The 18,090-nt window shown below is 45.7% G+C and overlaps 1 protein-coding gene and 1 non-coding gene across 2 annotated transcripts; both read left to right on the top strand.

The window, feature by feature from the left end:
• Nucleotides 1-270: 270 nt before the first annotated feature.
• Nucleotides 271-355, top strand: TRNAQ-UUG (transfer RNA glutamine (anticodon UUG)). The gene has a single exon. It is a non-coding gene; the product is annotated as a tRNA-Gln (tRNA).
• Nucleotides 356-8,151: 7,796 nt separating this feature from the next.
• Nucleotides 8,152-8,858, top strand: PENK (proenkephalin). The gene has a single exon (XM_077751758.1). The coding sequence runs from the start codon at nucleotides 8,152-8,154 to the stop codon at nucleotides 8,830-8,832; it is 681 nt and encodes a 226-aa protein (XP_077607884.1). The 3' UTR covers nucleotides 8,833-8,858.
• Nucleotides 8,859-18,090: the final 9,232 nt, after the last annotated feature.

Genomic DNA, 18,090 nt, shown 5'->3' on the forward strand with positions numbered 1-18,090 from the left:
AATCCTGCAACGTGGTGTGGAAAGCTAAGACCACGCTACAGCACCTAGACATCACTGAGCAGCCAGTTATCAAGTACATCCTCCTTCTTCTGGACAGCATGGAGGTGCTAGAGGGCTTTGTTTACCTGTGCCCGAAGACGGTGCTATCACAACCCAGAGTGAAGCCAGGTTGGAGTGAGAAGGAGGAGATTCGTGAGCAGGGTTCCTGGAAGCAGAACTCCAGACTACCACCCCAAATCTCTACCTTCAAAGTATGGGATATGTGGGGGCGCCTGGGTGGCTCAGTCGGTTGAGTGTCTGACTTTGGCTCAGGTCATGATCTCATGGTTCGTGGGTTCGAGCCCCGCGTCGGGCTCTGTGCTGACATCTAGCTCAGAGTCTAGAGCCTGCTTCCCATTCTGTATCTTCCTCTCTCTCTGACCCTCCCCTGCTCACGCTGTCTTTCTCTCTCTCGGAAATAAATAGAACACATTAAAAATTAAAAAAAAAAAGTATGGGAAATGTGTTTCTATGCGGAGGATGTGGTTTTAGTACTTACAAGCCAGCTGCATGGGGTTGGTTGTGCGAGCTCTCAATTTGAGTTTCGAAGTTTCATTTTTAAATCCATGTCTGTGTTCGTAATCATTTTGTATTAGCAAAAGAAGTGGATTACATGTGTCAATGTGGAAAGGGAAATGTTGTTGGATTCTTTGCTTTCGTCATAAATTTTATAATGACCATGAAAATAATTTCTTGCCAATGATAACTAAAGGAACCTGAAGATCCTTCCAATCCAGCGGTCAATCACCCTATTGAGTCTATTCTTAGCTTCAGCCATGATGGAATGACCAGATATATTTATATAATGGAATATAAAGTAGACAATATCAAGTAGACAATGTTGCCTATAATGTAATCTCATGAAAAACATTTAATTTGAATCTAGCAAGACTTAAAATGTAAATTTCAGTTGCTAGAAAATGCAGGAGATAGAGGAACGAGATAAATGACACCACAGGAAGTAATTAAATTTGGGATTATGTTTTCCATTTATTTGGTCTTGAGTGTTTTTCGTGAACATTTTTCAATGCTCTCTGTTAAGGCTCTGTACCTCTTTTGTAAGATTTATTCTAAAAAATGTCTATTCTTTATTAATGTTATAAAGCATACCTTGCTTAAAATTAAATTTTCTGTTCCTTATTGGAGGAAGAAATAAAATTAAGATTCAGATTCCTGGAAGAAAAAAAAAGAATCCATATATTGGTTAGATCCCCAGCTATATCTTCTTTTAATCTAATGAGTCATCATGTGACTTGCTTTATTCATGATCTAATTACCTAAGCTTAGTATGAAAATTTATTTTCTTGTGTCTGAGAGCTGAAGGCCTAATTTAGGAACTCTATTTCAATTCTAAGTTTACACATATGTACACATTACATTTGATGTGCTGAGTTTAGTTTCCCTTGTTTTTACTGTTGTTCACTCCTCCCCCCTCCCCCTCCCCTTCCCGCTTTCTCTTTCTGACGCATTGACACATTACCTATTATTTAAACTCATTCTTAGGCAACTGTGCACCAAATTAGTTTTTCTGCTAAGAGGTTTGTTTTGTTTCCTGGATTTTTTCAGAGTGAGAATGTACCAGACTCATTTTCCTTGAAATGGGGATCTATCACACCCTAAAAGCATGCTTTCTAGTCAATCCCACTTAGAGACTGTCTGTGACCCATGTTCTGAGCCAGCCTGAAGACGACTGCCTTCACAGGGGTCCTTCAGGGTAATGTGCCTAGCTCACAGAATCCTAGCTTGCAAAGCCTACACTTTAGATTGTAATGGAAAACAGGCAAGTTTACCCTGCCTCTGGCAGGGCTCCAAACATCTGAAATGTTAGAATGTGGTGTTTTTATGCTGCAGCATTACACGATCCCTGAAGTGCGAAACTGCCGTGTGCCTGCTGGTTAGAGATTGAGCAGCAAAGAGGTAGCAAGTTCCATAATAAAATATCTGTATCTGGGTGGCAGGAAGCGGGGCCGGGGGAGAACAGGCACTTGAAAGATAGCATTCGATTTAGGCATCTTCCATCCCAGAAATGATGAAAGAGAATATCGCAAAGACTTTTAAAATCCCTCTACAGCAGCCAGAGCACCACTCAGCATCAAGGTTTTACAAACCACTTTCTTTTTGATCTTTGGAGTAAATCCCTTTTGTCTACGGTTTGGGACCCTAGGATCAGAAGAAGGAGATATTTTGATCCTGACATGGAAATCAGAATTCTCTGGATTAAACACCTTAAGAGAAGATTCCTTTCCCTTGGTTGAGTCTGATTTCCAGAACAGTCTTTTCTCAGGAGGGAACAGCAATATCTATTAGTTCTTCAAAATATTTACAGGATCATGGAAAGATGAATTCCTTGCAACCCACTGCCATGAGTGAAATATAAAGGAATGAATTTTAAAAAATGCGTGTCCTTAGCCTCCAAGGGCACACGGGGGAAGGGATGGAAGAGCTCATCCCTGGCACCTGCCAACGGTATCAACCCTTGACCATGTCCCTCATCCCTCCAGTCACACAGCATGTTTATTCAGCACCCGCAGTATCCCAAACACTGGACAGGCACTTAGTACCCTTGACTGCACCTGGGGGCAACCCTCTCTTTCCCCTTCTCTTCTCTTTCCTTTGACATTTTTTTAAAAGTTTATTTTGAGAGAGAGAGAGAGTACAAGCAGGGTAGGGGCAGAGAGAGGAGAGAGAAAAATCCCAAGCAGGCTTCATGCCGTCAGCACAGAGCCCCCATGCGGGCTTGAACTCACCAACCATGAGATCATGACCTGAGCCAAAATCAAGAATCGGATGCTTCACTGACCGAGCCACAAAGAGAAACTAACTCAGAGTCGACATTCATTGTTCCAACAGAAACAAACCAAACCCGGGGTAGATGCCAGGAAGGAGCTCTCCCCGGAAAGCTCGGGCAGAACCTGGTTTTGCCACTGTCTGGGCCAGTCACTCGGATGCCACTTGCACGCTCCGGGGCTCAGCGTTTCCCATCTATAAAATGAGGGTTGGAATAAATTACCCCCCAGACTCCTTTCAACCTTCAGCTTCTATAGTTTCCAAGATTCTAAGGAGTTTTTCCGTGTCAGGCACCGTGAGTCGGGAGGAAGCCACACGGGGTGCCGTCGTCTCCCGCCCCCCCCCCAACATTTCTCAGCCTCTGGCCCCTGATCGTGTATTTAAACTTCTTCGGCCACGCTACGTGTACCAGGGCTCAGATACAGAGAGTTCTCCTTCCTCTACGGCAGGATTTGCTCATGCACTCCTTTTGCACGAGCTACAAAGCCCAGGCAACGGGGCGAAATCTCATTTACAAACGTAAGCTCTCCTCTCTGGTCGGAGAGAGAGTCAGTAGCCAGAGATGACTCTATCAGCCCCCTGATGGGAAGAGCCCAAAGTGTCCAAGAGGCGTGTGATGCTTTCCGGGCAAGATGTCAACGCCGGCTTCTCAGGGCTACGCGCCCCGCCGCTATTATGTCCAGGTCCCCAAGTGCAGAGCTGCCCCTGCCCGGAAGGCAGGCCGTGCACGCCCGGCGGCGCTGCGGTCACCCAGGGTGAGGGTCCTGAAGCGGCCCCGGAGGCCCGGTCCCAGCGCTCGCAAACCTCCGCAGGAGAGCGCTGCCCTCTAGCGACCGAAGTGGGGGATGCAGCGCGGCCCGAGCCTCCCCTGGGCACCTGCGAAGGCTGAGGTTGTGGCCGTGCGTGTGGCTGGGAAAGACCGGAGGCGCTGGCGCTCGCTCTCTCTGTCTCTCTGTCTCTCTCTCTGTCTCTGTCTCTCTCGTCTCTCGGCTCTGGGACAGTCTGTGGTCTCCCTCTAGGGCCAGGACAGATAGATACGTGGATGGATAAATAAACAATAGATGTACGATGGGGTGTGATCGACAAACCCGCAGGTGGATGGGTGACAGATGTCAGATGCGTAGATGCACGTTTCCAGGGCTTGCTATGGGTCAGACACAGGCTAAACGCTTTCGCGCATCATTCCACTTGCGTCTCTGCGGGACCCAGCGAATGCACATTACTTCTTGCTCCTATTTGCCAAAGAAGGAAAGTGAGGCCTTACATAAGGTGAACGACTGGCTTCTCTGCAGTCTNCCCCCGCTCCTGTCCCTAGAAGGACGCCGGCCCAGTCCACGTTTGGAAAGGGGTCTCCCGAACGGAAGGGGGAAAGCGATCCCGAGCTTTTAAGATGCCTAAAATGTTTCCATCTTTCTTTACTTTAACCCTTCGACGAGGCGCCGGACGCGGTTAGACCACCGCGGGAGGTGGGTCCAGACAGGTGCATAAGTGACATTCGGGACGGCCGCGCTGGGCCCCCACCGCGACCACGCTGCGCCCCAAGGGGAGGCGGGGCGAGGGCAGGTTCACAGCACATTCCAGAAATCTAAGTCCGCCCCCCTGGCCCCCCCGACGCCTCCCCTTGGCTCTGATCTTGGAGGCAGCACCCCCANCCTTGTCCTCTCCCTTCCAGAGCAACGCTTGGGACCCGATGTCGCCGACCAGCCTGCGCCATCCGCGCGGCGCCAACGTGAGTGAACTTGGCCGAACGGCGCCCTGGCTGCGTGCGTTGGCCACCGTCCGCCCGCTTGAGCCTCCTCGGCGCTTTCAAGCGTCGCATGGGGTGCCCCCAACTTTCTTCGGGGGCCTGTCTGTGACCCTGGTGAATGTCGTCCTGCCCCTCCCTCCCCCTCCGCCCCAAGGCTCCCGTTCTTTTGCGTTCGGTCTTGGCAGGTGGGTGTTCTCTCCAGAATCCTCCTTGGGCAGCGGAAGCCCCAAAGCGAGCGAGTGCCCCGGGCACCCCCGGGCTCGGGGTGGCAGTGCCAGCCTGGGGGCCGCGAGGCCGTCTGGCCCCGGGCTTCCAAGCGTGGCGTCGGGCGGCGGGCGGGGGGAGCCCAGGACGGCGCGTCCCTGCGGCCTCCGCCCCGAGANTGCTCGCGAGGCGGCCGCCGGGGCCGGGGGGCCGCGGACAGCCGGGCCTGCGGACTCGGGGCGCCTCCCCGGGCCCCGCGGGTGACGCAGGGGTCCGACTGTTCCCTGCACGCCGACGAAAGTCCCGCTCGAGCGCTCGGCTTGGCGACCCGCGACCATCTAGGGACCGATAACAAACCGAGGTCGCTTTACCCCCTGGGGATACAGGAGGCCGGAGACACGCGCCCTTCGGCATCTCGGAGAGCAGTAGGCTGTGGCCCCACCTGCCCCGAGACGGTGTTCAGTCACCCCGGCTCCTAACACGTCCCACGAGGGCCCCCTTCCACACAGCCCATTCCCCCCTGCAAACATTGTCATGGTTTTTAAGTGACCTTTCGTTGTCTTTGTGCGGGTTTCATTTCTCCAGCCCTTTCAGCTTCAGTTCCGTCAGGCCCCTCCCCCTCACCTGCGGGTGGGAGACGGCAAAGGGTTGGGATGGGAGACGGTAGGCAGGGCTGCAGGCGAAGGGAGACAAAGAGGCCAGCGCGACCTTCGGGCAGGTGACCCGGGATGCAACTTCTGTCTGCCCTTGAATGTACTTTTGTAATACCTGCTAAGACAACAGCTTGATTTGGCTGTGGAAAAGGCACAGGAGAGGTGGCCCGTGTCCAAAGAGGTGACAAGGATGCAAAGATAAACTACGGGACAGGAGCCGAAGGTTAGGGGGAAGAGAAGCTGAGGACAAAAACAAAAAACAAAACAAAACCAAAAAAAAACCCTCTCGTTCTAATCATAGTCCCTGTGCTCTCAGATCAGCCCTGGTGCTCTGCTGGAGCACTCTCCGAATTTGGGGTGCAGGAAGCGTCATCCTAACCAGCTCCGCCAGAGAGCCCTTCGCACTGTCTTCTCGGTTTGTTGAAATTCCGTGATGACTTAAAAGGCTCAGTAGAAATAATGTATTAATCCGAGGAGTTAAGTTCCTCATTTGAGCCCTTAAAGCAGTGCTGTGCTGTAGACGTATAAAACAGGGATGAAAATTAAGGAGCGGATTCCAGAAAACCCAAGGTGTAGGGTTCAGGTGAAATGTGTGCTTGTTTCATTTGAGGTACCCGACCCAAAACCTTCAATATGGGCAGGTCCCAGCATGGCCTTAATGCGAAGACACAAAGACGCGTAGTAGGGCGTTGTATTTAACAATGATAAAATGCTGCATCTTAAACAGACACAACAATCCCCTTCGTCTCCCTTTTGTCTTTCTGATTTGTTCAGCTGACTGGTTTTGGGGCTTACTAGTAGGGTGGTAATTTTCTCTGTGACAAAAGGCTTTGTTAGTGGCTCTGTTGGCATTTACAACAGTTCTGGAATTGCAGCTTGGATCCAGAAGACATATGGGAAATGGGGTAGCCTGACTATGTAAAATCAGCGTAACAGATATTGAGCCTCTACCATGTGAAAAGCACTTGTGCTTGCTTGTCCTGTAATGGATGCAAAGCTAAGCACGCATGTCATGGTCGCTGTCCACGTTAAGTGTACCGTCTAATATGATCTTGACCATCGAGCACAGAGCATGGTAAATACCACCCCAAAATGCATAGACATGTATAGGAACTGATAGATTAACATCACTTCTTTAGTATGAGTGGGGTTTTTTTCTGATTATTTGTCATCATTTCTTGTTGAAATAATCCAACATTAAAAAGCCTGCTGGTGATGGTATACAAAATATTCTATGGTAATGTTTAGCAAAGAGAGCATTCCTTTTAGAATGGAAATGTTATTGATCCTTGAACATCTTACGTTTTTAATGATGTTTTTGTTTCTTACTCAGATATGAAGAATAACACAGGATCATTTTAACTGCATCATCTTGAGAGTTTATAGATGAATGTATTTAATCTTCTTAGACACAAAGCTTAAATAATGATTAGGAGCTGGTGAAAGAACTCTAAGGAATTTTGCTGCACTGAGAAATCGCTTTCTTGCATGGTGAAAGTAACCTGTGTGTGTTTTATACAAATTAATATACCAATATATTTTTAAATACCAAGACAGGGCCTGGTTTTTCTAAATCAAAGGTCTGTAACCTGGGTTCCATAAGTAGACTTCAGGCAGCTATCGAAAGCCCTGAAATGCCCAGAACTATTGTATACACTTTATAAATGTTCATGCAATATTAATTCCCTTTTTATCATACCCAAGTGATCTATTGACTGGAAGATAATCTTAAGATTATTAGAACATATAGCCTAAATCTTATAATGGTTAAAATTTAATTATTACATAATAACAAGAAGGAATTATATACAGATCACTCCTCATTCCCATTTTATCAAATAATCTGATTTCCATTGGGAGGAAAAAACTTCTCTGTACACCAGTAACTGTTAAGAAACACGAATCATGTGTGAACGTCTGCATATGTATAGTTTCATAGCAGACCTTGTCATAACAAAGATTTTGTTCAGGATGATTAAATCTGTTTTAACCAACCGAGTGGGCAAAAAACAAACATCTCCACATTCAGCAAATCAATATGTCATATCCAAATAATTCCTAGACTTAAACTGAGTTTTAGAATGTCTTTCTTTTCCAGCGTACTCTGAAATTGCTCCTTTTCTTTAAAGAATGAAAATGTTTGCAGGAATACTAAGTGCCATTCCAGGTAGAATAGTAACACAATAACATCAACAAACCTGATATTATTAATATTGATCATATCTGCAAGACAAGAAGATAAAAGGAATCTGGGAGTGATGTTCCCACTTAGGTAAAGAGAAGTTTCTCCCTTTTGCTCAGAAAAAGTTCAAACAAAATGCAATCACAGTGGAAGGTTATGCGGTGAAATTAGATTGTGCGGGCAGCCAGTCTAGGTAAAATTGGGGTGGGAAAAAAGTCTCTTTCGATACTGAAATGGCCTGGTAGCTACAATCTGTTAAAATTCAAAGAAAAATTCTAATTTGACTCCGTGAATTATCCACAGTGATTCCATTTTCCTTTAATTTAGGCTAATTCCCTGGTGGCCTAGTGGTTAGGATTCGATGCTTTCACCATTTTCCTTTGATTTACCTGTTCAGAATATTGAAAATGGAAATCACCTCATTAAATGAGAGTTTCCATGGGGAAGAACGCTTCACACACACACACACACACACACACACACACACACACACACAGTGTTTACCTAATGAAACCAGAAAAGCCTCTTTGTATCACTAAATGGGATTCCTTTCCCAGGCTTGCACACTGGAATGTGAAGGGAAACTGCCCTCTCTCAAAACCTGGGAAACTTGCAAGGAGCTTCTGCAACTGTCCCAGCTGGAGCTGCCTCAAGATGGCACCAGCGCCCTCAGAGAGAGCAGCAAGCCGGAGGAGGGCCACGCGCTAGCCAAAAAATATGGCGGCTTCATGAAAAGGTATGGAGGCTTCATGAAGAAAATGGATGAGCTCTACCCCCAGGAGCCAGAAGAAGAGGCAAATGCAGGGGAAATCCTTGCCAAGAGATACGGGGGCTTCATGAAGAAGGACGCAGAGGAAGAAGACACCCTGGCCAATTCTTCAGACCTGCTGAAAGAGCTGCTGGGAACGGGGGACAACCGAGAGAGCGGCCACCACCAAGAGGGAAGTGATGATGACGAAGTGAGCAAGAGGTACGGGGGCTTCATGAGAGCCTTGAAGAGAAGCCCCCAACTGGAAGAAGAAGCCAAGGAGCTGCAGAAGCGGTATGGGGGCTTCATGAGAAGAGTCGGCCGTCCCGAGTGGTGGATGGACTACCAGAAAAGGTATGGGGGCTTCCTCAAGCGCTTTGCCGACTCTCTGCCGTCTGACGAAGAAGGCGAAAGCTACTCCAAGGAAGTTCCTGAGATGGAGAAGAGATATGGAGGATTTATGAGATTTTAACCCCCTTTCTTTCCTCTGACCCCTGGCCCAGCAAGCCTCCCTCTGCACTCACCCCCCCAAACACCCCCCGGTCAGTCGTATTTCATTATCGCGCACTGCTTGCATTGTACAGTGGACTTGATTGTCTGGGTAACTAACCACACAACCTGAGAGCGCTCACTTCAGGTTCTCTCTTCTCTTGACAGTGTTTATGCTCAGTATTGGCCGATTGGAGCTGTGTCGTTTTCAGGCTAAAATAGTTGTTGTTCCTTTGTCCTTCATTTTTGACAAAATGCCAGTAAATGCTTACTTGTAAATAGATACAATAAACCCATTACCCCAACTGCATGACATTCGTGTAAGTTTCTTCTTCCCCCAAGGTCCTCATTTGCCTTCCGGTTTCCACGGTAAATCCTAAAGTTGAAGACTCTGAGGCCATCTGCTTTTGACAGACTCACCGCTGGCTGCCTCTTCCAACAGCTGAGGCTGCCAAACCATTTTTTCATTTAAATTCCTGACATGTAAAATCTTAGATGAGTAAACACATTGAGCAAAATACAATGTATATCCACTCTCGTTTCTGGAAATCAGATACAGGACGAAAAACCAAAACCTAATAAAGAAATTAGCGATGCCCTCATATATAAGGAGATCTGCCTTTATGTCCAGATGTGTGTGTCTGTTTTCTTCAGCAAAGTATTTTAGAAGTTAATTAAGAAATTAAAGATAATTTAGTCCCATTTCACACATGCAGATGAAGCCCTCTGGTTAAATAGTTGAACCAAAGCCGCCCAGCAGTGGAAGGACAGAAGTAGAATTAAGATCCCAAACGTCTTGCTCGCAAGCAATGTCCTTTGCATTCCAGCGCCCTGTCCCTTGCTCAGGTCACTACCAAGAACTGGAAGAACTCGGGACTGTATCTCTTTCACTATTGTGTATCCTTACACCACAACAGTGCTGGGTTCTCCAATCTCTGACAAATGGACATATGCATGAGTAAAGGGATGAGTGAAGGCATTTGGTGATCAGATCATTAGAAAAGGTATTACGGATGTTAGAAGGCAGATTATCCCGCAAGAAGCTTATGGCTAGTTCATATCAATTAAACCACTGGGGGCAACATTCAACGACAAATGTAGGAACAAACGTAGCATTCCTTCCTTCTTTCTAATTGAAACTACCTAGAACTAAACTCCCATCCGCGAAGTCATTTCTCCAACACCCTCACCCAACCTCTCTTTTGGGTTCCTCCCCCCAAATTCAGAGTTTAGCAACTCAGAAAAGTAGAGGAAGAGTCTGCCCTACAGCCCACCATCGTGCAAGCCTATGTGCTCCATTCTGATGAGGCAGCCCCGCTGTCCTGGGGGTCTGTCCCTGAGTCCAGCCCCTCTGGGGTCCCTGGGTCATCCCCTCGGCCATACACTGTAAGAAGACTCTTCTGATCAGTGCAAGGGGTCGCAGGCCAACAGCACTCACAGAGCCACACAGCTTCCTATCTTCCTGGTCCCTGGCAAACTAACTTTTGCTTCTGGGTGACAGCCCTCTCCTTTCTGAACTAGAAATGGAAGTAATGTAAGGGCTTGGAGCAGATCAGGAAGAAGGGGAGAAACAGCAGCTGGCCCTTGGAAACCAGTGTCCTGAGCAAAAAGGGGCAGTGAGGCTCTAACACATCAGATATCACATCTCCATTCGGCCTTAGACAATTGTTTCCCTGGGAAATGCCAGCCCCATGTTGCCAGACTTTTCCAAAGAAACCTAAAACCCAGACTGTCGTCGTAATAACCCAGGTTTTAAATTCTCTCCCCCAGAGCAAATGATTCCCAAACCCTGGAAACAGGAATCCAGCCTACACCCTAGAGATGGCAAGAGGAAAATGCCCTTGACCCTCCCTGATAAGATCGTAACACAGTTACTACCTTGTAATAATACAATATGTGTAACACACCCCTCATCCAATAAGGTTTGAGAAAATAACACAAATTTCACAATCAAAGCAATACACTATATTTTTTCAAATCGAGCACAGTTCTTTTAGGTAGGAGCCCTTTCTTCTCTGGTTTGGGGTAGCCGTGTAGACCGGGCCAAAATCCTCAGGTGGTCAACGGACTTGTCGCCTCGTTTGCCACCTGTCACTTTGCTACGGGTCCAGCAATGCCTGGGGTGGGACAGCAATGTCCTCCCCTCCTCACGCCTGGCGGAAAGTGTGGATCCCAGAAGATGTGCCCCAAACGTTTAGGGAGGGAGAGAACAGACAAAAGGGACCTGGAAACGGTTAAAGAAGAAGACGGTCAACCCCGAGGGCTCCTTCTATCCAGCTGTCCGCTCCTGCATAAAAGGTCAAATGAAGTCAAGCTTCATAGCAAGTATGGTAAGTATCGAGGAAATGGGACTCAAGGGGTGCTGTACAGCTTCTTCCCGGGTCCCCAAATAGTCCCCACGTGTCTGGCCTGCGGTCTGAAATCCATCATTAGAATTTTGCGCCTTTAATTTTTAAAGGTTTTGATTTACAAGAATGTCCTAATTCCGAGGAGCCTTTTCCTGAGTCACTGGGGATGTTTTAAAGGCAGATACCTGGGCTGTGACTGAGGCCCTCCGCACAGGTGTTNTGTCCCATGAAGCAGGAAGGATCGCTGAGCCCCTCATACTCATCTTCACTTCCTCAGTTTTCCGCTGTGAATATGTAAAACCTGTGTAAGGAGAATGTTCTCAGGAGATGAAAAGGGGGCGTGGAGCTTTGACTACTAGGAAACTCCGACTACTGGGATGTGTAGGGGCTTTTCCCCAGAAGTGTGCGTGTGTGCGTCCACTCCGCAAGCGGGAAAGCCGGCTGCGGGAAGACGGGGAGAGCCCTCCAGGCTGAGCCCACAGTGCGTGTGGCGCCCCCTCCCGGGAGCGCGTGGTCGCTGCAGGCACAGGACTAAGGAGGCCCTCAGGGCTTCCGTNTTCCTTCCTTCTCCTGAGGGAAAAAATGTACCAATTGCGTCAGTTATATCTGTCACCCATATCCGTCATCATTTTGCATCCTTCGAAGTATCCCAGTTTACCCAGGGGGACAAAAAGTTATATAAACTTTCATGTTTTGTGATAAATATGCAATGAAGATATTTTCTTAATCACTTCCTACACCAAACACCCGAACTTGTAAAACTCACTCATTGCTTAGGAAGGGGGGGGGGAAACAAAAGACAAAAGACATGCCATTATATTACTGACCAGGAATGCCTGTCTGGGCAGAGAAGGAAATGCAGCAATCACATCAGCAGAGGGAGCTTGGCAACCATGTAAACATACCCATCCATCTCACATGCTGGTACTTTTTCTCTTCGCCTTTTTTTAAACCTGAGTATAACATAGCTGCAGAGAAGTTTGCATGTCACAAGTGCACATCTCGCTGAATTGCTTGAAAGGAAACATACCCATGAACCAGTGTCCAGGAGAAATAGAACATCTGTTTAAGCGTCTGACTTCAGCTCAGGTCGTGATTTTATACTCCATGAGTTCAAGCCCCGCATCAGGCTCTGTGCTGACAGCTCAGAGCCTGGAGCCTGCTTTAGATTCTGTGTCTCCCTCTCTCTCTGCCCCTCCCCAGGTTCGCCAGATCATAGCATATGATATGTTCAACTGTAGTTTATGCCAAGCAGAGTTTTTAAATATATTTAATTTTTTTTAAATTTATTTTGAGAGAGAAAGAATGCAAGGGGGTGAGGGGCAAAGAGAAAGAGAATCCCAAGCAGGCTCCATGCCATCTGTGAGATCACGACATGAGCCAAAATCAAGAGTCAGATGCTTAACGGACTTAGCTACCCAGGCGCCCTTACAATGCCAAGCAGCTTTTAAAGAGGTTGTGCTCATTTGGGCTCCTATCCACAGTTTATATCCTACCAATACTTCATATTGTCAGCCTTATTTAATTTTCGCCATTCTGTTTTAATTTACATTCCCTTAATTGCTGGTGAGATCAAGCATCCTTTATATGCTGATTGACCATTTGGGTATCCTTAGTTACTCTTTTGCTTCTCAAACGTATTTTTCAAGTTACACATCTGAACTACTTTCTGCTCTGTGCTGAATGGTCTAAATCCATGAAATAAATGAATGAGGTTTTTTTAATGATAAAATTCTCTCAAGAGTCATTTTGGTCTCCCTTTTAAGATATATACAAGCCTGTCTAAGCCCCTGGTCACAGACGGACTCAGTGGTAATGCTAGCAAAATACCGGATATACTTTATGTTGTTCCTACCGTACTGTTTTATGTTTAGAACATCCAGGTGGGGTGTTTGGTCAAGCAGCCTTGACCCACCTGGGTGTGTTTCATGTACCGGGTCTCCTTGTAGGCTTGTTGGGGTCAGTATAACTGGTAGGGGACCAGACCATCCTCAGCAAGGGAAGAGGGACAGACCATAGATAATGGAATTCTCCAGCTTTAATGGTGGACTTGTTTCAAGAGACTACTTCATCCCGCACCTTGCAGACAGGCACCATCTTCCCTTGGCCACGAGGCATCTGATTCTTGCCTCTCTCTGCTCCATTTCCGGGAGAACTCCAGGGCCTCAGCCTGCTGCCACTATGCCAGCCCTCATTTTACAGCCAATCGAGAAAAGAAATGGGGAAGCTGGGGGAGTTGCATGCATGAACTGAAAGAACCAACCTTCTAGAATTCTTCCTTCACGTTGCCAATGGAGTAGAAGGCTAGATCTTCTAGGGACAGTAAAGGGGATAAGAAAAGAGGAGGGGCCACAAGGAGGTCATACAACTTGAAATCAACATTGAGGCGATGGGAGACTGAGCTCTTGTTAAAGACTTGGCTGGTGGGGCAGGAGCTTAGGTGAACTGAGAATGGGCAGAACTTACAGGGCACGCCGTCTCTTCCCTTTCTAATGTTCATGTTATTCACTGCATAAATATTCATGGAGCATATACTATAGGCCATGCACGATTCCAGGTCCAGGGGCTACGGAAAATAGAATTCCACCCAAGTTTATGCATGCTCAAATGTATGTTCTAATGTGTAGAGTGAAACACTAAACAACAAAGAAGGTAATTTCAGAGAGTTTTCAGTGCTATACTTGTTCTTCATAAGAAAATTCAAACAAATGCAGAACTATACACTGTTCAAGTTAAATTCCTCTTTCATCTCCCATAACTTCCACAGAAGTAACCACTACTAAAAGTTTGGTGTTTATCTTAAATATATTTTTTTCATAATGACCTCCACCCATGCCTGCATGGACATATCCAGCTTTATTTTTATTGTCAACATGAATAAAATAATTCTGTACATTTTATTCTGCCACCTTTTTTTTCACCTAATGTGTCTTGGCAATATTTCTATGTCAGCCTGTGAGTCAGCCTGATGCTCTTCAACTGCAGCATGGTTACTGTGTAACATGTATGCTTTGCTTTTTTTAAGGTTTTAATTTGTTTTTGAGAGAGCTCAGGTGGGGGAGGGACAGCACAGAGCCTGATGTGGGACTTGAACTCACAAACCATGAGATCACGACCTGAGCCAAAATCAGATGCTCAACAACTGAGCCACCCGGGCACCCCTGTGCCTTGGTTTTTTTTTTTTTGAACAATTCCACTGGCATTTTTTTCATATTACCAACCATCTTGCAGCGACATCCTCATAAATATATATGTACAACATACCCTATCCTGTATAAAAAGTGTGTGTGTGCATGTGTGTGTGTGTGCGTGTGTGTGGCAGTAGCAGTACTAGTAGCAGTTGTCAAGCAAAGTCCCACATGACCCGAAAGAAAGACTCTAAACACTTCTGCCCATTGCATCTTGGTATCAGAGTCACCAAGGAAAACACAATGCAATTAAGTATTGGATTGGCCAATGTTTTATTTACATAGAGAAGAGACAGGGCAAGATTAGCTTCTATACTGGGCATCAGTCCCCCACTGACCATCAGGTCTCTATCCATGGCCAACATATGGCAATTCGCCTACCTGCACCCTTCTCCTGTGGCAGTGGAAGGAACCCTACCCCCCTCCCCGCAGAGGATAGATGTTGCCATGCGGCTGGCCAGGGGTCATATCACGCACACCAACTTTACTCTCTGAACATGAAACAAGGAGAGATATTCCCACACAAGGGGATAAACCTCCAACGGGCTGTGTGAGTTCTTTATCTCTTAGTAAGGAAGTGCTTCAGGCTCAAGGCTTTCTTATGCAGGCTGTTCATGAGACTGCCTTCCCTGCCAATCCTGTACATTTGGACTCTTCCATGGGATGACCTCCTCAAAGTGCAACTGCTCAAAAGATATGCATGTTTAATATGTTATGGTTATCGACCCATAACTTCCAAATACACCATACCAATTTGTATTCCCATTTACAATATGCATGTGCCCATTTATCTATTTGGTTCTTTGTCTTTTTCTCAGATAATTTTTTGACAGATTATATTAAATAATCCTTTTTCTATACATATTGAATTATATAACTTAGAAGTTCAAGCTTTTTATCATGTGTATCGTAAGCTGTAAATGTAATGGCTCAAAGTACAAGCGTCTTGAAATTTCTCACAACTCTAGGAATCACATAACTGTGTTCTCCGTGGGACATTACTCCAAGGAGAAAACAAGTCTCTCTCCTGATGGTAGATTTTTTGTTGTTGTTGTTTAATTTTTTTTAATGTTTTACTTATTTTTGAGAGAGAGAGACACAGTGTGAGCAGGGGAAGGTCAGAGAGAGAGGGAGACACAGAATCCAAAGCAAGCTCCAGGCTCTGAGCTGTCAGCACAGAGTCCAAGGTGGGGCCCGAACTCACTGACTGTGAGATCATGACTTGAGCTGACGTCAGACGCCTAACCGACTGAGCCACTCAGGTGCCCCTGGATTGTTTTAATTTAAAGGACATAATTATGCTCAGAAAAAGAAGAACGTACATGTAGTTTAGGCAAAATATAAACAATCTATATTATGCGGGAGCTAAAATGATGGGTTCCCAGGTTCTGAGCCAAGAGTCTGCTGGAGATAGCCTCCTATTTGACTTTTTCATAATAACTGGGACCAAATGGCAATGTACAAGAGCCACCTCCATTGCCAAAGACCTCAGAGAGGGGCAGTTCTTGTCCATTGATTGAAAAAGGCAAAAAAAGTCAAGAAGGCTAAGCAGGACTTGATTTCTTAGGGTGATAGGAGTAAGTAGATACAGTTAAAGAACTGGTATCTGGGCAAAGCCCTCTGCCTGCTTAGCCACTAAATTTGCAAAATGATTACCTTCATTATGGGGAGGTGTCCCCAAACCTACAATGTAAATTCTATTTCTGAACCAAAACTGGTAAATAAGTAAGAATGGGGAAGGAGAGGCAGAGAAACACTCACTCTTGATATGAGTAGCACTGTAAAATTCTAAAATATATAAGGAAAATAAGTTTAAGGAAGCCAACAAATGCAACAACTTCATCATGATAAAATGCAAGTATTAAGACCACCTGAAAAGAACGCTGAAAACAAGTATTTCAAGATTGTCAAAGTAATAAAAACAGGAAGGCCATCCATAATAAGGAGATCAAGAAATTATGAAATTAAAACGTGTTAGCAATGAGTATATAGTTATTTGGAAAAAATAATTAAATAGGATAAATTCTAGACTAGACACAGTACACAATTGCATTAGCTAACAGTTAATAATGAGGAAATCACCCACAACTAAACAAAGACTTAAACATTTTTTTAACATTTATTCATTTTTGAGAGAGAGAGAAACAGAGCATGAATGGGGGAGGAGCAGAGAGAGAGGGAGACACAGAATCCGAAGCAGCTCCAGGCTCTGAGCTGTCAGCACAGAGCCCATCACGGGGCTTGAACTCACGAACCGCGAGATCATGATCAGTCACCTGCTTAACTGACTGAGCCACCCAGGTGCCCCAACGAAGATGTTTTTTAATTGAAAAGGTATTTAAGTGACAAGAATAGACAAAATAGCTTCAATAAATATATTTTAGAAGTTCCAAAAACTTAGACTATGAAAATGACAGAGAAAAAACTAGTAGCCCGCAGGGAGCCGCACCGGCCTCTCTGGATGGCAGTCACAGGAAGGAAATGGCAATGTTTGTAGCTCCTGCCGTGAGAAATGAAAACTGGTATCTCCTTCTGCTCATGTTGGATATAAGCCTACTGGTATTGACCAGGCCTCACTATATTCCATATCAGACCCATATTTTGAATACAGATACCTCATAAGGAAAAGCGTATTCCTGCCTTTACTAAAGAAATTTTGGATGAAAGCTCTATGGGGAAAATTGTCAAAAGGATCTTCTTATGGGCCTTGCAGATCCGAGACTTAGGGGGTTAAGAACACAAGAACTACAGTTGAGCCTGGCCCTGAGACCAAGGGCCTATTTTGGGGTTAAGAGCAAAACATAGTTACCACATATATCTTTGCTATTTGGTGAAACATAACAATCTCTTCCTCAAGGCCTACTTTCCACAAACACCCTCTCTTACACTGGCACCTGGGATGAGGATGGATAAGAGCAGCTAAAACATAACCCAGGGGCAAAAGACTGACCCATTTAGGGTCCCCATGTTAGTCTCCACAAACAAACCAATTCAGAAACATTCATCCTCTTGAGAGCCAGACAAAATACTCCTAATTTATCTATATACAATTTGACCTATATGTTATCCTATTTTTCACTAAGAACATTCTGTTATTTCCTTGGTTGGAATAATTCTACTATTGTTATCACAAAAGACCTCCCCTTGTAAGAAATTCCTTTCTATGACTTCATCTTGTTGCTGAACCTTTAAATAAAGACACAAAAACCGACAGGACAGAGATGCCTGCCTGGTGATCAGAAAGAATCTCCGGGGCTCTCTCACTCTCTCTCTCTCTCTCTCTCTCTCGCCGACACCGTCCACCCTTCAGGGATCCCTGGACCTGCCGGAGCTGGCTCGGCCTCCGGCAGTAGCCTTTCACATCTACTAGAATGGCTACCATAAAACAAGATGGCCAATAACAAGTGATCTCAAGGATATGGAAAAGTTGGGACCCTCATACATTGCTGGAAAACAGTTTAAATGTTAAACACATAGCTGCCACATGACCCAGAATTTCCACCACTACGTTTATATACAAGAGAATGAAAAAAAAAAAAAAAGTCTGTACAAAAACTTGTACACAAATGTTCACAGCAACACTATTCATAATAGTCAAATTGTAGAAACAACCCAAATCCTCATCATCTGATAAAAGGATAAATAAAATGTGGCACATCCACACAATAGAATATTATTCAACCAAAAAAGGGATGAGACACAGAT

Source organism: Crocuta crocuta, unplaced genomic scaffold (genome assembly GCF_008692635.1).
Source record: "Crocuta crocuta isolate KB4526 unplaced genomic scaffold, BGI_CrCroc_1.0 scaffold20, whole genome shotgun sequence".
NCBI classification, from domain to species: Eukaryota; Metazoa; Chordata; class Mammalia; order Carnivora; family Hyaenidae; genus Crocuta; species Crocuta crocuta.